The 17,650-nt window shown below is 37.6% G+C and overlaps 1 protein-coding gene across 1 annotated transcript; it reads left to right on the top strand.

Annotated features, from left to right (window-relative positions):
* Positions 1 to 220: 220 nt before the first annotated feature.
* comp (cartilage oligomeric matrix protein) lies at positions 221 to 17,511 on the top strand. The gene is made up of 20 exons (XM_051675320.1): positions 221 to 343; positions 2,002 to 2,225; positions 5,011 to 5,084; positions 5,285 to 5,336; positions 5,425 to 5,573; positions 7,871 to 8,008; positions 8,103 to 8,177; positions 8,727 to 8,879; positions 8,958 to 9,062; positions 9,147 to 9,254; positions 9,363 to 9,522; positions 9,690 to 9,808; positions 10,137 to 10,189; positions 10,270 to 10,463; positions 10,815 to 10,993; positions 11,091 to 11,139; positions 11,225 to 11,421; positions 11,510 to 11,682; positions 12,426 to 12,565; positions 13,753 to 17,511. Exons 2-20 carry the CDS (start codon positions 2,150 to 2,152, stop codon positions 13,806 to 13,808), a joined length of 2,250 nt encoding a protein of 749 aa, XP_051531280.1. The 5' UTR covers positions 221 to 343; positions 2,002 to 2,149; the 3' UTR covers positions 13,809 to 17,511.
* Positions 17,512 to 17,650: the final 139 nt, after the last annotated feature.

Raw genomic sequence — 17,650 nt, 5'->3', positions numbered from 1 at the left:
ATGACTCAAAAATCAACTTGTGTCAGCCAATAAAATGCTGAAAACAGCAACCACAAAGCTGAAGCTTCTGCGTTTGTTTTTCCAGAAGAGCTCATAGTGAGAAAGGGAGTTTAGCAGAATGGCACAAGGCACAGACCTCAAGGTACACCACATGTAGCCCAGGGATCGGCAAGCTGGAATTTATACCACGTCTGTGGATGCAATTACCAGCAAACAAGATGTACTATTGAACACATCAGATCTCACCTTTGTGATGTAAGAACCAGTGCTACAGAATATATACAGCTCTGGAAAAAAGAGACCACTGCAAAATGATCAGTTTCTCTGGATTTATTATTTAAAGGTATGTGTTTGAGTAAAATCAACATTTTTGTTTTATTCTATAAACTACTGACAATATTTCTCCCAAATTCCAAATTAAAATATTGTCATTTAGAGCATTTATTTGCAGAAAATGACAACTGGTCAAAATAACAAAAAAAGATACAGTGTTTTCAGACCTCGAATAATGCAAAGAAAACAAGTTCATTTTCATTTTTAAACAGAATTCTAATAATTTAACTTAGGAAGAGTTCAGAAATCAATATTTGGTGGAAGAACCCTGATTTTCAATCACAGCTTTCATGCATCTTGACATGCTCTCTATTAGTCTTTCACATCGCTGTTGCGTGACTTTATGCCACTCCTGGTGCAAAAATTCAAGCAGCCCGGCTTTGTTTGATGGCTTGTGGCCATCCATCTTCCTCTTGATCACATTCCAGAGGTTTTCAATGGGGTTCAGGTCTGGATATTGGGCTGGCTATGACAGGGTCTTGATCCGGTGGTCCTCCATGCACACTTTGATTGACCTGGCTGTGTGACATGGAGCATTGTCCTGCTGGAAAAACCAATCCTCAGAGTTGGGGAACATTGTCAGAGCAGAAGGAAGCAAGTTTTCTTCCAGGATAACCTTGTACGTGGCTTGATTCATGCGTCCTTCACAAAGACGAATCTGCCCGATTCCAGCCTTGCTGAAGCACCGCCAGATCATCACCGATCCTCCACCTGTTCGTCATAATTGTTAGACTGAGACCTGGAGAAGCCTTCAAGCCACAGTGTCTCGCACCCACTGTGAAATTAGGTGGAGGTCAATCAAGGTGTGGATGGAGGACCACCGGATCAAGACCCTGTCATGGCCAGCCCAATCTCCAGTCCTGAACCCCACTGAAAACCAAATTAACCAAATCCAAATTAATGTGGTTTGTTTCAATGACAGAACACAGAATCATTTTGACGAACATTGAGAGTTTTTAAAAGTGAGTGAAATAACAGAAACAGTGCATTTAGTAATAATAAAAAAAAAAATCATAATTATGAAACTGAAACACATTACCGGTCAAACGTTTGGATACTCTTGACTGAATTTATGTTTCTCATGATCTTGAAAACATTTTAGGGCACTACATAATTCCAATTTAGGCTAATTCTAAAATGTGGAAATAGATGGGTCAAGTTTGCATGAGTAGTACAGAATTATCTTATTATTATTTCTTAAAAAATAAGCAGTGAAACAATTTTGTTTTAAAATATGATTAATATTTGAAAAAATATGTTCACCATATCAAAATCATGTGTTGTTACCAATATGTAGGATGCCATTTTTTATCATGTGACAAAAAACATTAACAGAAAGGACCTCCTTATACCTTTTAATAATAATAATAATAATAATAATAATAAAATAATTTTGTGATATTAACATTTTGAATAGTTTTTTTATGAAAAGGCACATTTTGTAATCATATGGTGTAACCTTATAAAAAAGCGTAGTCTTGAATCAAAAATTCATAATAAAAAAAATAAAAAAATAAAAAAATCCCTTTAAAAATAATGACTTTATATTTATTGATTAAGTTATATGCACTCTCATGTATTCAATGTGCAAGGAAAGTATTTTAATACCATGAACTCAGTACCTTGTACAGGGACTGAAATCCAAGAATTTTTTCTCACTTTACACAGGAACCTTGGAATGGAATGAAAGGTGCGATCTGTGAGCAGCCAGACTGCTCATGACGTAAGAGACGCTGTATAAAAGCACAGGAGACTGGAGGCACACAAACACACACACAGAGCCGTTCTCCCCTCTTTGTGGACACAGCTACTGAACATGCTGTGCACTGTCTTGTTCAGCTTCAGCTTCTATCTGCACAGCACTCTGGTTTCTTCTCAAGGAATATCCAGAGGTGAGTCGACTCGTGCATATTTGAGTGAAGAGTTATAGAACGATTAACACATTAATGAACTTCCATGGCTTTTCCAGTCATTTGTAACTACTGTTTATTTTTTATTTATTTTATAATCCATAAAAAGATTTACAGGGTCTTACAATGAGCAATCTCAAGCCAATTTAATATTTTAGAACTGAGTGTAATTAGAACATTTTAAATTCACTATAAAAATGTTCATGACTTTTTATTAAGATTTCATGAATTTCCATGACTTTCCATGACTTTCCAGGCCTAAAATGATCATATATTTCAAGGTTTTCCATGACTTTGGGAACCCTGTATATTTGGATTGTTGATATGTTTCTGAACTTTTTTTTCAGCATCAAGATTTTGAGTAAAAATCTATAAAATAGATATGAATGTATAGAGGAAACATGTTTTTGGTAAAGTAAATGATCACTATTTCTTTTAAGTTTTTCTCCAGTTATCACTTTTCTGCCTTTACTAGTTCATTTTAAAAGGTCCTGCAGTGTGACAAATTAACATTTCAAGGAACAAATACTTCAGGTGGTCTCTGAAAATGGGATCATAAAAGGTGTATGCGTAATAATAAGAAAGAATTTGCAAAATACTGTTTAAAATATTTTAGATGGAGTATGGCATGTCGCACTAGAACATTTCAGCTTTGTAAAAGTGTTGTATGTCACCTATCCATATACTACCATCAATGTTTTTAACAAGAATGCAGTCACTTATTTATTCAGATTAACAAATTGATAGAATACAAGTTAATGTATAAAGTTTATTTGAAAAGTTGACATAACAAGATAACCAGCCTTCATTGAAACTTATTAACAGCATTATGGTCAACAACAACATATGGAAAACGTTGATGCAGCTAATGGAAATAGCACACTTCCCTTTTACCTTCTGTTTGCCTGAACTGCCCCCTGGGGAGGGTTATTTCCGACAGAAAATAAGAAAAACTACTTTATAAATTACACCAGCAACAGTTGACCCAGGTGTTGTCATAACAGCACCCATGAGATTAATCAAAACGAAGCATTTTAAGATTACATGTTATGTTCATGCTTAAACACTGAAAACAGAATTTAGCATTAGCTCTGGTCAGGGCAACAGATTAGGGCTCAGCTTTGCAATTGAAAAAATGCAGCACTCAAAGTAAGCAATTGCAATCAGTTCAGACAAAAGGCAAAAAGCAATTTGGCTGATAAATGTTCAAGCAGCATGTGTTTCTAGCAGGAGATATAGATGACGTGTCTGCTGAATTACTGTAACAGGGATCTAACTGTGGACTGTTAGATGCTGAAAATCCTCCAGTGTCCAGAGTACCTGCAGGAAAAGTCATTTTATTTTGAGCTGAGCTATGTACACATTAATCATGAAATAGTCCTGTTGATTTTACTGATGTAGTTTACAACTGTTGACATTCTTAAAGGGATAGTTCACCAAAAAAAACAAAAAAATAAAAACATGAAAATCTTGTCCTCATTTACATTTACTAATGACGTTCCCAACCTGTATGGATTTATTTATTCCTTGGAACACAAAAAGAGAGGATATTCTGTAGGGTGTGGCCAAAAAAATGTCACATGTTAACCTGTTAATAGAATATTAATAGAACATGTTAATAGAATGCCTGTTTGTTAATGTTGTCTGTGTGTTCCCCACCCTGATAAAGACTTTGTTACCATCATTTTTTATTTTTTTTAGCATAATTTTTTTTTTTTTAAGTTATAGCCCTATTTTTAAAAAAGTCCTTTTAATACTATACCTCATGTGAGTGCCGTGGAATTTTTGCTGCTTTTAAATATAAGTCTGTTTTTCCAAAAAAGCTATAGATTAAATTATTGTGACATTAGACCATAAGCAACCATGCTTCTGGGTTCTTTTGAGCTGCAGATTTCAATGGTGGATACGGGCAGCACTGCAGTTTTAATAATCTTTTTAGCATGATAATATATCATATCTATGGTTAACAGTGAAGAATGATTGAACAGTGATTGTTCAGAAAGAATATTCAGTATGTGTGGGTGTGTGTATACAGTATGTTTACAATATTTAATATTTTTTTTATAATTAATTCGGTTCAATAGGCCTGAATAATTATGTCGGACATGTAACAGGTTGCTGAATACACATCATCATCACACATTTAACACACTTCTAAAGTCTGAGACATGTGTCATATAAAAATGAAAACTATACGATGAGACATGCAGTATTTTTACTGCTGAAATTATTGTTTCACATACAATAAATAATAATATTTGTCTTCAATAAGTTCAATAGTCAAACTTATTAACAGCCATTTTTGCTTTAACAAGTTACTGCAGTGATTTTAGAATTTTTTCAATTTAAAGCCATTTGACATTGGAGTTTGTGCGATTCCTTCCTGAAAAGTTCAATTCTCCCCAAAACAGCTGCGGGGTAGGTTCAGTCATAAACTATGTAAAATCCTGAGTTTAGCCTGATGCACCGATCCTGATGGAAATGTAAAGAATCCAAAATCTCCAATAATATTTTGGAAATGGGGGGTTTCAACCCCATAAACAGCACTTTTTGGGCATTTTCAACTCAATTTGAGCGAAGCACCCAATGACAGCAGTTTTTTTTTCTTTGGTGCCAAAAGAACCCGGAAGCACCAGAGGTGAGTGTTTGTAAACAGTAGCTTAATTTATAGTATGGCTTCAGAAGACTTGGATTATGGCGCACAAGTCACAAGGAGTAATTTGATGGTACTTTTTTCATCCTTTGGATTTCACATTCTTTACTACAGATGGAGAAATTATCAAACAGATTAAAGGCACAAACATGGAGCTCGCCGAGATTAAGGAACTGCTGAAACAACAGGTAAATGACATCGCCACATGAAATTGCAAAAATAAGGATTGCTTTCAAACAGCTTTCCTGAAACTCCACCGTCTTCCAGAGGTCATATTTTAACATAGAAAATATCACTTACAAAGTACATCAGCTATAAATCACATACTTGTGCTGGCAGTTACAAAATGCCACATTCACACTGATATTAACTCATCTTTGTTTTTTAGATACAGGAAATTGTCTTCCTGAAGAATACAGTTATGGAGTGTGAAGCCTGTGGTGAGGAATTCTAAGCTTATCATTGTATCAGATTCATAAAGATGAGGGATCTGTTAGAAATTATTTCTGTTGCCATGTCCTGTTGCAGGCATGAGGCCAGTAGATCCGCAGCCCTTGTGTGTGCCCAACCCGTGCCACCCTGGTGTTGAATGCATTATGACACCTGGTGGCATCAAGTGTGGCCCATGCCCTGAGGGCATGACAGGAAATGGAACTCACTGCACAGATATTGATGAGGTAAGTTAAAGCATGGCGGACTGCCTGACCAACATTTCGCTGCTTAGCAAGTTTTAGTGGCAGTCTTGTGGCACTTTTCCACTGCACGTTACGGTTCGACTCGACTCGACTCGACTCTGCTCGCTTTACTTTTCTGAGCTTGCTTTTCCACTGCAGTTTAGTGCCGCCTCAACGTGGGTGGGATTATAGGCTGATCGTCATAGTTGCGCCACCTCTACTGCCGTGACATCATCTTAAACACGACGCAAGCATTACTGACCATAAACAATAACACGACCGCTAGCTGTTAGCTACTAGCTCATTGTGCTGCATAAAGCAGTTGTTGCATGGTGATTTTACACAAGTGTAACAGTTAAGTTGGCCTGGTTGTTTTAGAAGCAAGCTTTCCAGTAGCTGGTCAACTAAATAAAGTGAAGCTTTCAAGCAGAATATAGAGTTAACGTAACAAAACGTACATCCTCCATCGTGGACTCCAACAACGCAGAGTCCAGGGCACTCTCCCTCCCATTGCTCGCCAGTCTATTGCCATAGATAGCATCCATTTGGTCGAACCACTTCCACTTTCTTCTGTTTGAACCACTCCGGCTGTTGTGGTCCTTGATGGTTCTTGAAAGACCAAGTTTTTTTAACTCTTCCCTACACTGTTGGTAGGTCCGGTAGTAGCCGTGTGCGGCCAACAGCTGAGACACTTCCTGAAAGACTTTTTCGTTTCACGTCGTTTCATTCGTCGCTAACGAGAGAAATGTCTGCACCTCGTTTATTGACCACGGCGTGGTTTTGTGCACAGCCATTTCTTTTTACAATTCGAAAGTCGCGTGAACAAATGATGTCGCTGAGGCTAACTTTAAAACTAGCGGGTTGATGTCCCATGTCGCAAATCCAGTGACGCTGGTAATGATGATTCTCTCTGACCAATCAGTGATCTGCAGGGTTTTGACGTCACATTTAGTATCAGCTCGGCTCGCTTGGAACCTCGACCCGAGGTGGTACTAAAAAAAGTATCAGGTACCAGGTACCTGTACAATTCATAAAAAATGCACTGTAATTAAGAATTTGAATAAAAATAAAAATTATAATTTTTACGTTTTTAATAATATATTTAAGGTTTCAGCATAAACAATTAAATCATGCTATCATGCATACAATATATATATCCAGAACTTTAGATGATAGTTGTCAATGAAAATTTTCTTTTCAATGAACATTTAAAGGACCACGGTGGAAGAAGACTTCATGTCCAAGAATGTTTTGAATTACCACAAATTCTTGTCTGTGTCTAGAAGGTAATTCCCCCGACAGCCAAAGTCTCTCAAGAGTCTCATTTGCTTTTACCAACATAAGATTTAGGGTAAGATTTAGTGGTTGGGTTAAGGTTAGGGTTGGGGGAGGTGTAGGGTTTCTAAACACAATAATAAACACAATAAACTGTGTGTGAACTTTGCACACAACTAAAGTCTTTCTAGCAAGTCAGTCCACTGTCGGCCATCTTTGGAATGCTCTCAGGAGGCTACTTCCAGTCATGAAATTGCAGCTCCTATCTACTTGAATGGGGAAAGTGCGAAATCTCAAAAACGGTTAGTCAAGATTACAATCAAAGAACATATTTCAAATCAGCAATAAAACTTGACAATAATGGAATCATAAATTGTGCTTCTTTACCTCAGATTACGTTAAAAAGCAAAATTTTCCCGGCTTGTATAGCTAATGCATGTTGTTGAGTTGATTGGCAGGCAATGTCTGTATCTAAAAGGTAATTGGCTCTTTTACCTGTAAAGCGGGACTTCCTTTCTACATACATTGACCGTTGGGCGCTAAGAGCTTCTTGGTTGGGCATTCCAATTTCTTCCATTCATTTTAATAGAAGTGGCCCGTCTCTGCTAAATAGTCTCTGACACGACTCTCGCAAGACTTTGGGCAGCTAGTGGGTTACCTTCGAGACACGACCCAAAGTCCTCTACTGGAGCTAGATGTGAAGTAGAATGACAAGTTGGAATCCTTAAACAAAACACATAAAAAGTTATTATTATTAATATTTATTTCTTGTGTTACTTGTGAAATGCCTCTGTTGGTTGACTTTTCTTTTAATTTCTTCAGATTGCAATTCAGTAAATTCCTCGTACTGTCATGCCAATTCAACATAATGTGGGTGTGGCCAATTCGATTCAAATTACAACTCATGAAATGGAGCTAATTTTCAATTATGAATTTTGTCTGACCCAGGTAAAGAACAGACATTTGATTTCTACACTACAGCAAACTGCAGTTTTTGTTTTCTACTGTTGCTTTGTTGCATGCAGTGTGCTGTAATGCCATGTCACATGGGGGTGAGATGCATTAATGCATCACCTGGTTTCCGCTGTGGCCCCTGTCCTGCTGGGTACATGGGTCCCCAGGTGCAGGGGGTCGGACTTGCCTATGCATCTGCCAACAAACAGGTATTTTTTTTTCTATATGAGAAACTTTCAGTTATTTATTGCAGACAGATAATGGATAAAATATTTTAAATGAAATGGAAACTCTTACATGCAGGTTTGCACAGACATCAATGAGTGTGAGAACACAAATGGGGGCTGCGTAGAAAACTCCAACTGCATCAACACGCCGGTGAGTGATGCATTATGGCGTGTCAGTTGCAGTATCACAGCCCTGTCTCATGCAAATATGGTCTAAACCTGTGGTTCTTCATTGGTGGGTCACAACCCAAAAATGGTTCGCAGGTCTGTTCTGTCTGTCAGATTAAGGAAAAAAACAATGCTAAATGCAAAATAAATAAATAAATGCAACTAACCATATAATCAGGCATAGTAAGAGTAACTTTTGAAAGGGAGGAGAAAACGCTTCCCATATCTTTGTTGTTCACATCCAAGTATGTGTCCATTCAAACTCTTTGGTGTAAATTTCTGTCACTTGGTAGAAACTAGCCAAACTAAAACATGGGCAGGTTGTGTGACATGCCCTACGCAATTGCACAAGGAAAGAAAATACGACCCAGGCTACATTAAATATGAATTACATGTTTTATTTCACCACTTGATGTCCAAAATAAAATCTGGGTCCTAACTCCTGAAGCAAACCAGTTGAGAACCACTGGTCCAAAATGTTTGGGAAATATTTACATGCATGTATTTTTGTACCAATGCATGTTAATGGCAGGGCTCTTTTCGATGTGGCCGCTGCAAGCCTGGTTTTGTTGGGGATCAGGTGAAAGGCTGTAAACCTGAGCGGTCATGTGGAAATGGGCAGCCCAATCCATGCCACGCCAGCGCTGAATGCATCGTTCACCGCGATGGACAAATAGAATGTGCGGTAAGTCTTCAAAACACCTTTCTGCACACCGCTACAGTATATGAGCATGACTGGTCCCACTGATCTGATTGGTTTTAGTGTGGAGTTGGCTGGGCTGGGAATGGATATTTATGTGGACTAGATACTGATATTGATGGCTTCCCTGATGAAAAACTGGAATGCGTAGAGAGAAACTGCGCAAAGGTAAAAAAAAAAATAATAGAAATGTATTGCATGCAACATCAAATTCAAACAATGGTGAGGTCTCAATAACAATGGTTTTGTTAGGACAATTGCCTCACTGTTCCAAATTCCGGCCAAGAGGATGCTGACAATGATAACATTGGTGATGCATGTGATGATGATGCAGATGGAGATGGGATCCTAAACACAGAGGTTAGAGGTTGCAGCATTACATGCTGTGTAATATCACCAGACACAATATTATTATAATTCACCATTTACCACTTTACTTGACTTTCATAATGCTCTCTTCACTGATAGGACAACTGTGTGCTCGTCCCTAATGTGAACCAGAAGAATACTGACCAGGATGATTATGGAGATGCTTGTGATAACTGCCGTCTGGTGAAAAACAATGACCAGAAGGACACGGATGGTGATGGTCAGGGTGACGAATGTGATGATGACATTGATGGGGATGGTAAGACTTGAGATGTAAAGTAGCTCAACTGGTAGAGCATGGTGCTAGCAATGATTAGGTCATACATTTTACTCTCAGAGAACACAAACTGAGAAAATGTATACCTTGAATGCATTGTAAGTCGTTGTAGATAAGTACGCAAATGTAAATTGTATTTTGCTTCACAGGAATAAAAAACGATAAGGATAACTGCAAAAAGGTACCAAACCGTGACCAGAAAGATCGAGATGGTGATAAAGTTGGTGACGCTTGTGACAGCTGTCCCTACATCCGCAACCCTGATCAGGTTTAATTAACACTACACTCTCTGAATCTGAATGAAAGCAGGGGTTGAATGAACGCTTGGCATGTTAAGCTGGGTAGAATTGAACTCAGGATAAGACCAAGCACATTTCCTGATTCGATTAATTTGAGTATATTTCAGTAATAATGTCCATTTTGCTTGGATATGAAAGCAATTTGACGATTCTCAATACCAGTTTCGATACCACAAAAAAATATTAATTAACTTGAGTAAACATTGTTTCAAGTTATCAAGTTATTATTCAAGACAAGTAAACAGTCAGTAATAAAGTAAGAACAAAGAATCACGCTAATTTTCCTTTTTTCCACAGCTGGATGTGGACAATGACTTGATTGGCGATCCTTGTGACACCAACAAAGACAGGTACCATAAACCTTCAATTGTTGATTCCCTTTGGTCACATCCCTCATCGGCATGTCCAATCACATGTTGTCTGTCCTTAGTGATGGAGATGGACATCAGGATTCTCGAGACAACTGTCCTGCAGTTATTAACAGCTCCCAACTTGACACTGACAAGGATGGCATTGGAGATGAATGTGATGATGATGATGACAATGATGGCATTCCTGATCTCCTTCCACCTGGACCAGATAACTGCCGTCTGATCCCAAACCCACTGCAAGAGGACTTTGATGGTCAGGCTTTTAAGCTTTGGAGACCTCACTTTACACCAAACTGTTGACAATTATGCCATTACTTTGAGTTAAAGAGTAAATTACTATTTCCCTGTTGAAAAGACTGGCATTGCTGGTCACCAACATAGTTTTGGATGCTGGTCCCCATGCCCACCAAGCTTCTTCACTAGTTAAATCAACAAGGCTTCCTTGCTCAACCAGCTCCACTAGAAAGCCTGACCAGCACTAACCAGCATAAACCAGCCTGTATCGGCATGTCAATTCATGCTGGTCTAAGCTGGTCTTTTCAGCAGGGTCACAACCCACTATGGATCTTCTGACATTTTATTGATCTTGACTATTCATTTGCAGGTGATGGCATTGGCAACGTTTGCGAGAATGACTTTGATAATGACACATTTAGCGACATCATTGACGTTTGCCCTGAGAATGCTGAGGTCACTCTCACTGACTTCAGAACCTACCAGACTGTGGTTCTAGATCCAGAGGGGGATGCGCAGATCGATCCAAACTGGGTGGTGCTCAATCAGGTTTGTCTGATTTTTCGGAATTGAGATGGTGTGTTTGGTTTCATTCAATATTCTCACTGTGTAAACTTTACTAAGCACTGTACATTATTTTCAATAGGGAAGAGAGATTGTTCAGACCATGAACAGTGACCCTGGACTGGCTGTAGGTAAGGTGACTATGACAAAGATAATCATTCTTATTAAAGGTGCTGTTCAACATCCAATCCCAATCCCTTCTGGCAACTCTCACAGGCTACACTGCATTTAACGGCGTGGACTTTGAAGGGACATTTCATGTTAATACTGAGACGGATGATGACTATGCAGGCTTCATCTTTGGTTATCAGGACAGCTCCAGCTTCTATGTGGTGATGTGGAAGCAGGTGGAGCAGATCTACTGGCAAGCCAATCCTTTCCGTGCCGTAGCTGAACCTGGCATCCAGCTTAAGGTGTGATCTGGTTTCTTTGATTTCCAAGTGACAGCTTCTTTTATTGCTCAGACCAAATATGGTATCAGTTTCTTTATTTTGTTGGTAGGCAGTGAAATCAGACACTGGTCCTGGAGAGAACCTGCGCAACTCACTCTGGCACACAGGTGACTCATCCAACCAGGTGAAACTCTTGTGGAAAGATGCCAGAAATGTTGGCTGGAAAGACAAGACCTCTTACCGTTGGTTTTTACAGCACAGACCCCAGGAAGGCTATATCAGGTAAAATGGGCCATTCAACTACTTGAATACAGTTGCATATTAAGTAAGTATTTCTATAAAACCATTCTTTTTACCATTCTTTCTGAAATATGTTCTGGCACTTCAATAATTATAACCTACCTGTATTATTTATTCCATGACAAAAAAGAGGTAAAGTTAGCTTATAGTACATGAGGGTGTCTGTCAACTGTTAATTTGTTATATTTTTTAACTATCTTTTGACATTTTTATATTATCACCAGCTTCTGTGATTTTATTAAACTAGACTGAAAGGTGTTAGAGTGAGACAAACCAACTAATACCACAAAACATCACACAATTCTTTAGATCCACTGCTAAAACTAATGCTGTTGTTTTCCTACCAAAAATGATGTCACTTCCTGGAGAATAATGTCATCTTGGCTTTTGAAGTAAAAAAATATTATGGAAGACTAACAGAATGGCATATGAACTGAATGTGAATTAAAACAATATTCCCAAGAAAACATGCCTTGTTTGAAAGGTTTTGATTAGGGAAAAAAAGAATGAAATATTTCTTGAACATATTGATAAATCACCAGTTTTTAATTTTTAGAAGGAATTGCATAACAGGACATGGTAAAAGTAACAACATCCACTCATCCACAATATTTCACCCCATTGGTAGATGAATTGGGATATTATGACAAATACTGTATATTAGAAAACTAACTAATATGATTTCAACCTATGCGTGTTGAGTTTGTGCTCTGTCTTGCATGAAGGGTCCGGTTCTATGAAGGTCCCCAATTGGTGGCAGACACAGGAATTATCATCGACACAACCATGAGAGGAGGTAGACTGGGAGTTTTCTGCTTCTCTCAGGAGAACATCATCTGGGCCAACCTGCGCTACCGATGCAATGGTCAGTTCTTTTGATAAAATACCATTTTAATCCATTAAGCCCATTAGAACGATATATGGTATAAGTGGATACCAATTTCAGAACTAGGTGGTCGCCTAGGGTGCCACTTGCTGTGGAGGGGGGCAAAGAGGAGGTCACCGCCATGCACCCCAAACACCCCATCACCCCCCATCCCCCTGGGATCAGGAGATAGGGATCTTGCTTAGGGCACAAGAATTGTCTGAAACGGCCCTGAACAGTATAGTAGTCAAGTCACTAGATCTCGAGTCAGAGTCGATTCTCAAGTCCTAACTGCTCAAGTGCGAGTCCAAGTCCAAGTCCAAGTCACCAATATCGAGTCCATGTCGAGTCCCCATTAACTACATACAAGTCCAAATTACGAGTCCTTGTCTATGTTGTAAAATAAGGAAATATAACAGTCCTGTTGTCATATCAAGTTTATTAACACACACACATACACACACACACACACACACACACACACACACACAAATTTAGTCTTTCATAGTGTATTGTACAGAAGGAAACCATACACATAATACCATCAAACAATACCAACCATCACTGAATGAATCAGTGAATGAATCTGAAAGAATCTTTTTGGTGAACTGATTCAACATACAAATAATCATCCCTAGTATCTTACACTAGTACACATGGGATGAATCAAAAGCCCTACTACTATTTGTTAGGCTCTTCTAAAATGTGTAGTTGTTTGGAAATCGAGGTAATGAATACACAGTTAGTCAGGCTCTTGAGTTTGTCTAACAGTGTATTGACCCTTTGGAGTCAATTCTCAATTCCCTTTGCCTCAGAATCTATTCTTTCTGGGATAGACTCCCAGCCCTGTTTCTCACACAGACTACAGCGTTTGCCTGCCTTTCATCAATGTCTTTTTCAGCTCTCAGGTTCTCCCATTGACTAAACCGTGTCCCTTATTAGTTCCATAAAGGAAGCTAATTTTTTTTTAAAAAACAGGACGATCCTGTTTTAAAAGGCATGGGTGGCAACTCTAGGGGATAGCTTACCTTTCTGGGTGCACTTGAGAGAGATGCCGGTTGAAATTGGAGGTTGTCCCCAGCTTCTCCTCTATCATTCTTTCACAAATTTTGCTGAAAATTTTTTCACATCTGAGGTAAAATCACTGCTCATTGAGTCACCATTTATGTATTTCTTCTTCTCTGCAGATACCATCCCTGAAGACTTTGAGACATTCAGAACCCAGCAGATCCAACTTTTTTAAACCCAAACTCAAAATTGTTGCATCACCTGATTTCTTTTTTAGGCAGGATGAGTGAAAATCTGTATGTCTGAGTGTGTGTTATGATTTGTATGTTTCTGCCGTGTGTGTCATTATGATTTTCTCTTTTTTCATACATTTTTATAGCAGGCAAGTCTTCTTGATTCACTTTTTCATTACCCCAGATGACAAATAGACAGAAAAACACATACACTGGAATTAAATATATATATGTATTTTAAAAACACGTACAGAAATACAGGTTACAAAATATAAATGACATAACAAGAAGGCTCTGATATATGCAGCTGAGACATCATGCACATCCATATTTAGCATATTTTTCTTAGAAAGGAAAAGGACCAACAAGACAACAGAGACGAAATCAGTTCCTTCTACAATCAGTTACCACAAATAGGAGACACAGAAAGAGATGACCACACCAGCACAGTGACTATAGAACTGGGGGCATCTGGATAGAACCAACCCAATGAAAGCTCTAGTCTAGACGACCACAAATTATATGTCCCACTATACCGTTAATTCCAATAACGAGTGAGCATTGATTCTGCTCACAAGATAAAAGATCACAAAGGTTTTATGTGCATCCTGTAATAACTAACACTCTCTTGAGGATTTTATTTTGTCTTTTAATACCTCTTTAACCTGCCTTAATTGAAATGACGGTTGAGAAAATAACAAATATTTCATTTTTACTGAGAGTAATCAATGACGATGGCACTTAGTTTATGCTTATGCTTCAAGGGGAAGGGTTGTTATATTGGTCAGCTATATCCTATGGGTCACTATCATTATGTTTATCAAGAAATACAAACCATCTAGACAACTATGTCTTTATTAGTTTTAATGGTGAGGACATTAGTAGTCTATTAAGGCTTAAAGGGGAGTTAATGCTAAAGGGGGTTTGCTTTCACACAAAAAATAATGACACAAATGACATTTCCAAATCTAAGTGCTGTTAGCTAAAACCAGTCCAGTAAAACGCCCTAATCAAACAGTTTGGCTGCATACTGCATGTGTTAGTAAGATGCTAAGTATCGAGAACAGATTATTTGACCAATAAACACATGCTGTCTGTCCACATCTCCAAATTGTTTACATGGTAAAGCAACAAACAGACTGAGCCCTTTTTTCAGTTTGCATTGGGAAGTCACATGTATGCTTCCGAAACTGTTTTCCCTCTGAATAATCAGTGCAATACAGAGAACAGTTCACAAAGAATATCTTCACAACAAACTGGGGGAAAGAAAAGTACAGGGTTGAACAGTCTGCATTCTCAGAATGTTAAACAGTCCCAAGTTTCATGAGCAAAGCCATGAGGAGCAACAGCTAGAGGATTTTTGAAGAACTGCACATACGTCAGTATGAAAGCTGCCATATTTCTGACAGGATTTCAAATTAAACTCAAGGTGCAGGGGCCAAGCTAATCAACAGGGCAAGGAAATGACCCAACTGAAAAAAATCACTGAGACATTATAAAAAAGAAAAGAAATAGTGCTTTGGTCAAGCAAGCAGGTAATTTGGTGTTTTACACATCATAACACGGAGCCCCATAAATACATTCTGTTTCTAACATGACAGGAGACACGGTTATCAGTGATAAACCAGTAAAATGACACTAGCATTAACTACTTCATGCACTGTCTCAGGGGGTCTATATTATTTTATATGCAGTGAATGTATCTGTACTGGAGTCAGCCAAGCTAATAAAGACCTCATACCAAAAAAGCTAGCAAAGACCTCGTTCTAAAGATATTTTCTCGTTTTGACATGCAGTCATCATATTCCTGTGATAAGCTTTATGTACACTATTTTCAGGATAGGTGTTTAGAAACATGTTCATGGTAATTATGTGAAATCAACAAGAAATATTCCAAAACGGCACAGTTTGAAGAATAAAAACCTAATTGAGTATTGCAGTTTGGTTTATGTCTAAACTAGTACATCCATAATCTGATTAATGCCTTAAGTATCAGTCTAAGTACAAAAAGCATTTAAACAGAAATATTCCAGATTGTTGGTTGATTGATGCCTTTAGTTTGCATAGGAATCACAAATTGAATTAGCACAGAGTTTTGCAATTATTTTTTGCAGATATTCTTTTGAAGGAGCCAGATGAACTTCTATGACCAAAATGCCTCAACCTAATCAAAATGACTGAAATTTGAACAGGAAACATCTCATTAATTACTGAAAAGGGCTAAATTTCTACTGGATATCACCAGTGGCATAAACTTTGAATTACATTTTTTTTTACTAAGTGGGATCCAAGAGTCTGCGAGCAATAGTGAAAATAGTTCTATTGAGCATTTTTATTTAATTAAATACAAACTTTATCATAATAAATTATAATTAGAATAACAATTTTGTGTAAAAGTTCACATACATAGTTTTTCAGATTTTTTTTAGAATTATGCATGTCTCCCTTTTCTTTTAATGACCGCATGATCTTGAGCTGGTATTGACTCCACAAGTTGAAAAACCCAAGATGATAAGCATGATTTGAGAATGTTTCAGATAGCATGAACTTTGTACAAAAAAGTTAACACAGTCAGTGTCACAATTTGCTTAAATTTCATTAAGGATTTAAAAGTAGTGCAAAATCTTAAAGACCCAATAAATACATTACTGTGGCTTTTAGTCCATGTCTAGCAGATGGTATTACAGTTTTTGTCTTCCGGGAAAATGAACCACAAATACTGATGACTGTTGCACTACAGATTTTTATCTATTCAAATACGCCAAAAAGGGGACAAAAAATGCTCTCATTTCAAGGGGTCTTTCAATTCCTAATTTTATGTCATTACATATCTTTGTTTTACATTTTTCAAAATCCTAAAAATGTCTGTTTATTTCTGGGTAAAAAAAACAAAAAAAAAATCCCAGATTTTCCATGTGGTCCCAGACTTTTGGACCCCAATGTACAGAGAGGTCATAGCTTTGTACTTAAGTTTGCCAAGTAAATGAGTGATTCCTTAATACCTTTCTGACTGCACACAAGAAAAAAAAGTCACATGATCGAGGTGCAACAGAGCTCGCTCGAACAACAGTACAAATGAGAATGACAAACACAAAATTCTATGAACAGCAGTGAATAAGGAGCATTACTCTCCCCTAGCCTTGAGTTATGTTTGGCAGTACAAGTACAAACTATACAGCATTCAATACTGAAAGATATGGCATTGTTTAAACAAAAACACCACAGCCAAACCAGAACCAGACACGAGAGGAAAACACTGGGACATTTAGAAAAAACATTGTCATATTGACAGTTAAAAACAGCATTTTGTTCATATAAGGCAAAATCAGGTCCTCTCACAGTGAAGAATTCAGTAGTTTTCTGCAGCAGCTCTTGGGTCACGTTTACTGACCACCTTTGAAGCGTACATTACAGCAGTAGCAGCAATAAAATCTTCAATTAGAATCAAAAATATATATTAAACATACAGGATGTCCAAATCACTAATCCACATAAACGCTGAAATATGGGTTACATTTTGAGACTGCTGTCTTTCGGCAAGTAAATTAATATATATCATCACTGGCATATTTAAAAAAATTATTATTATATCAAAACACCAATCATGGCATTTTGAGATGTTTGGATGTTATGAAATGAAAGCCATTTTTTAAAAGCAACGCTCCCTTAACCCTTGATCCACAATCTGGGGGAGTAGTGCTCCTTAACATGAAAAATATGATAAAAACATATATATATATATATATATATATATATATATATATATATATAATAAAATAATTATAATAAATACAGAATATTAAATAAATATTTATAAATATGATTTAGAATCAGAATCAGAAGA

This window comes from Myxocyprinus asiaticus, chromosome 37, assembly GCF_019703515.2.
Source record: "Myxocyprinus asiaticus isolate MX2 ecotype Aquarium Trade chromosome 37, UBuf_Myxa_2, whole genome shotgun sequence".
NCBI classification, from domain to species: domain Eukaryota; kingdom Metazoa; phylum Chordata; class Actinopteri; order Cypriniformes; family Catostomidae; genus Myxocyprinus; species Myxocyprinus asiaticus.
Note: the sequence above shows the minus strand (reverse complement) of the source record. Positions and strands in the feature narration are given on the sequence as shown.

What these genes read in the sequence shown, in the direction of transcription:
- comp (XM_051675320.1), top strand. Translation starts at nt 2,150, where the DNA reads ATGCTGTGCACTGTCTTGTTCAGCTTCAGCTTCTATCTGCACAGCACT. An exon ending in ATGCATCTGCCAACAAACAG is followed by an intron (nt 8,009 to 8,102) that starts GTATTTTTTTTT and finishes TCTTACATGCAG; the next exon opens with GTTTGCACAGACATCAATGA. An exon ending in TGACCCTGGACTGGCTGTAG is followed by an intron (nt 11,140 to 11,224) that starts GTAAGGTGACTA and finishes CAACTCTCACAG; the next exon opens with GCTACACTGCATTTAACGGC.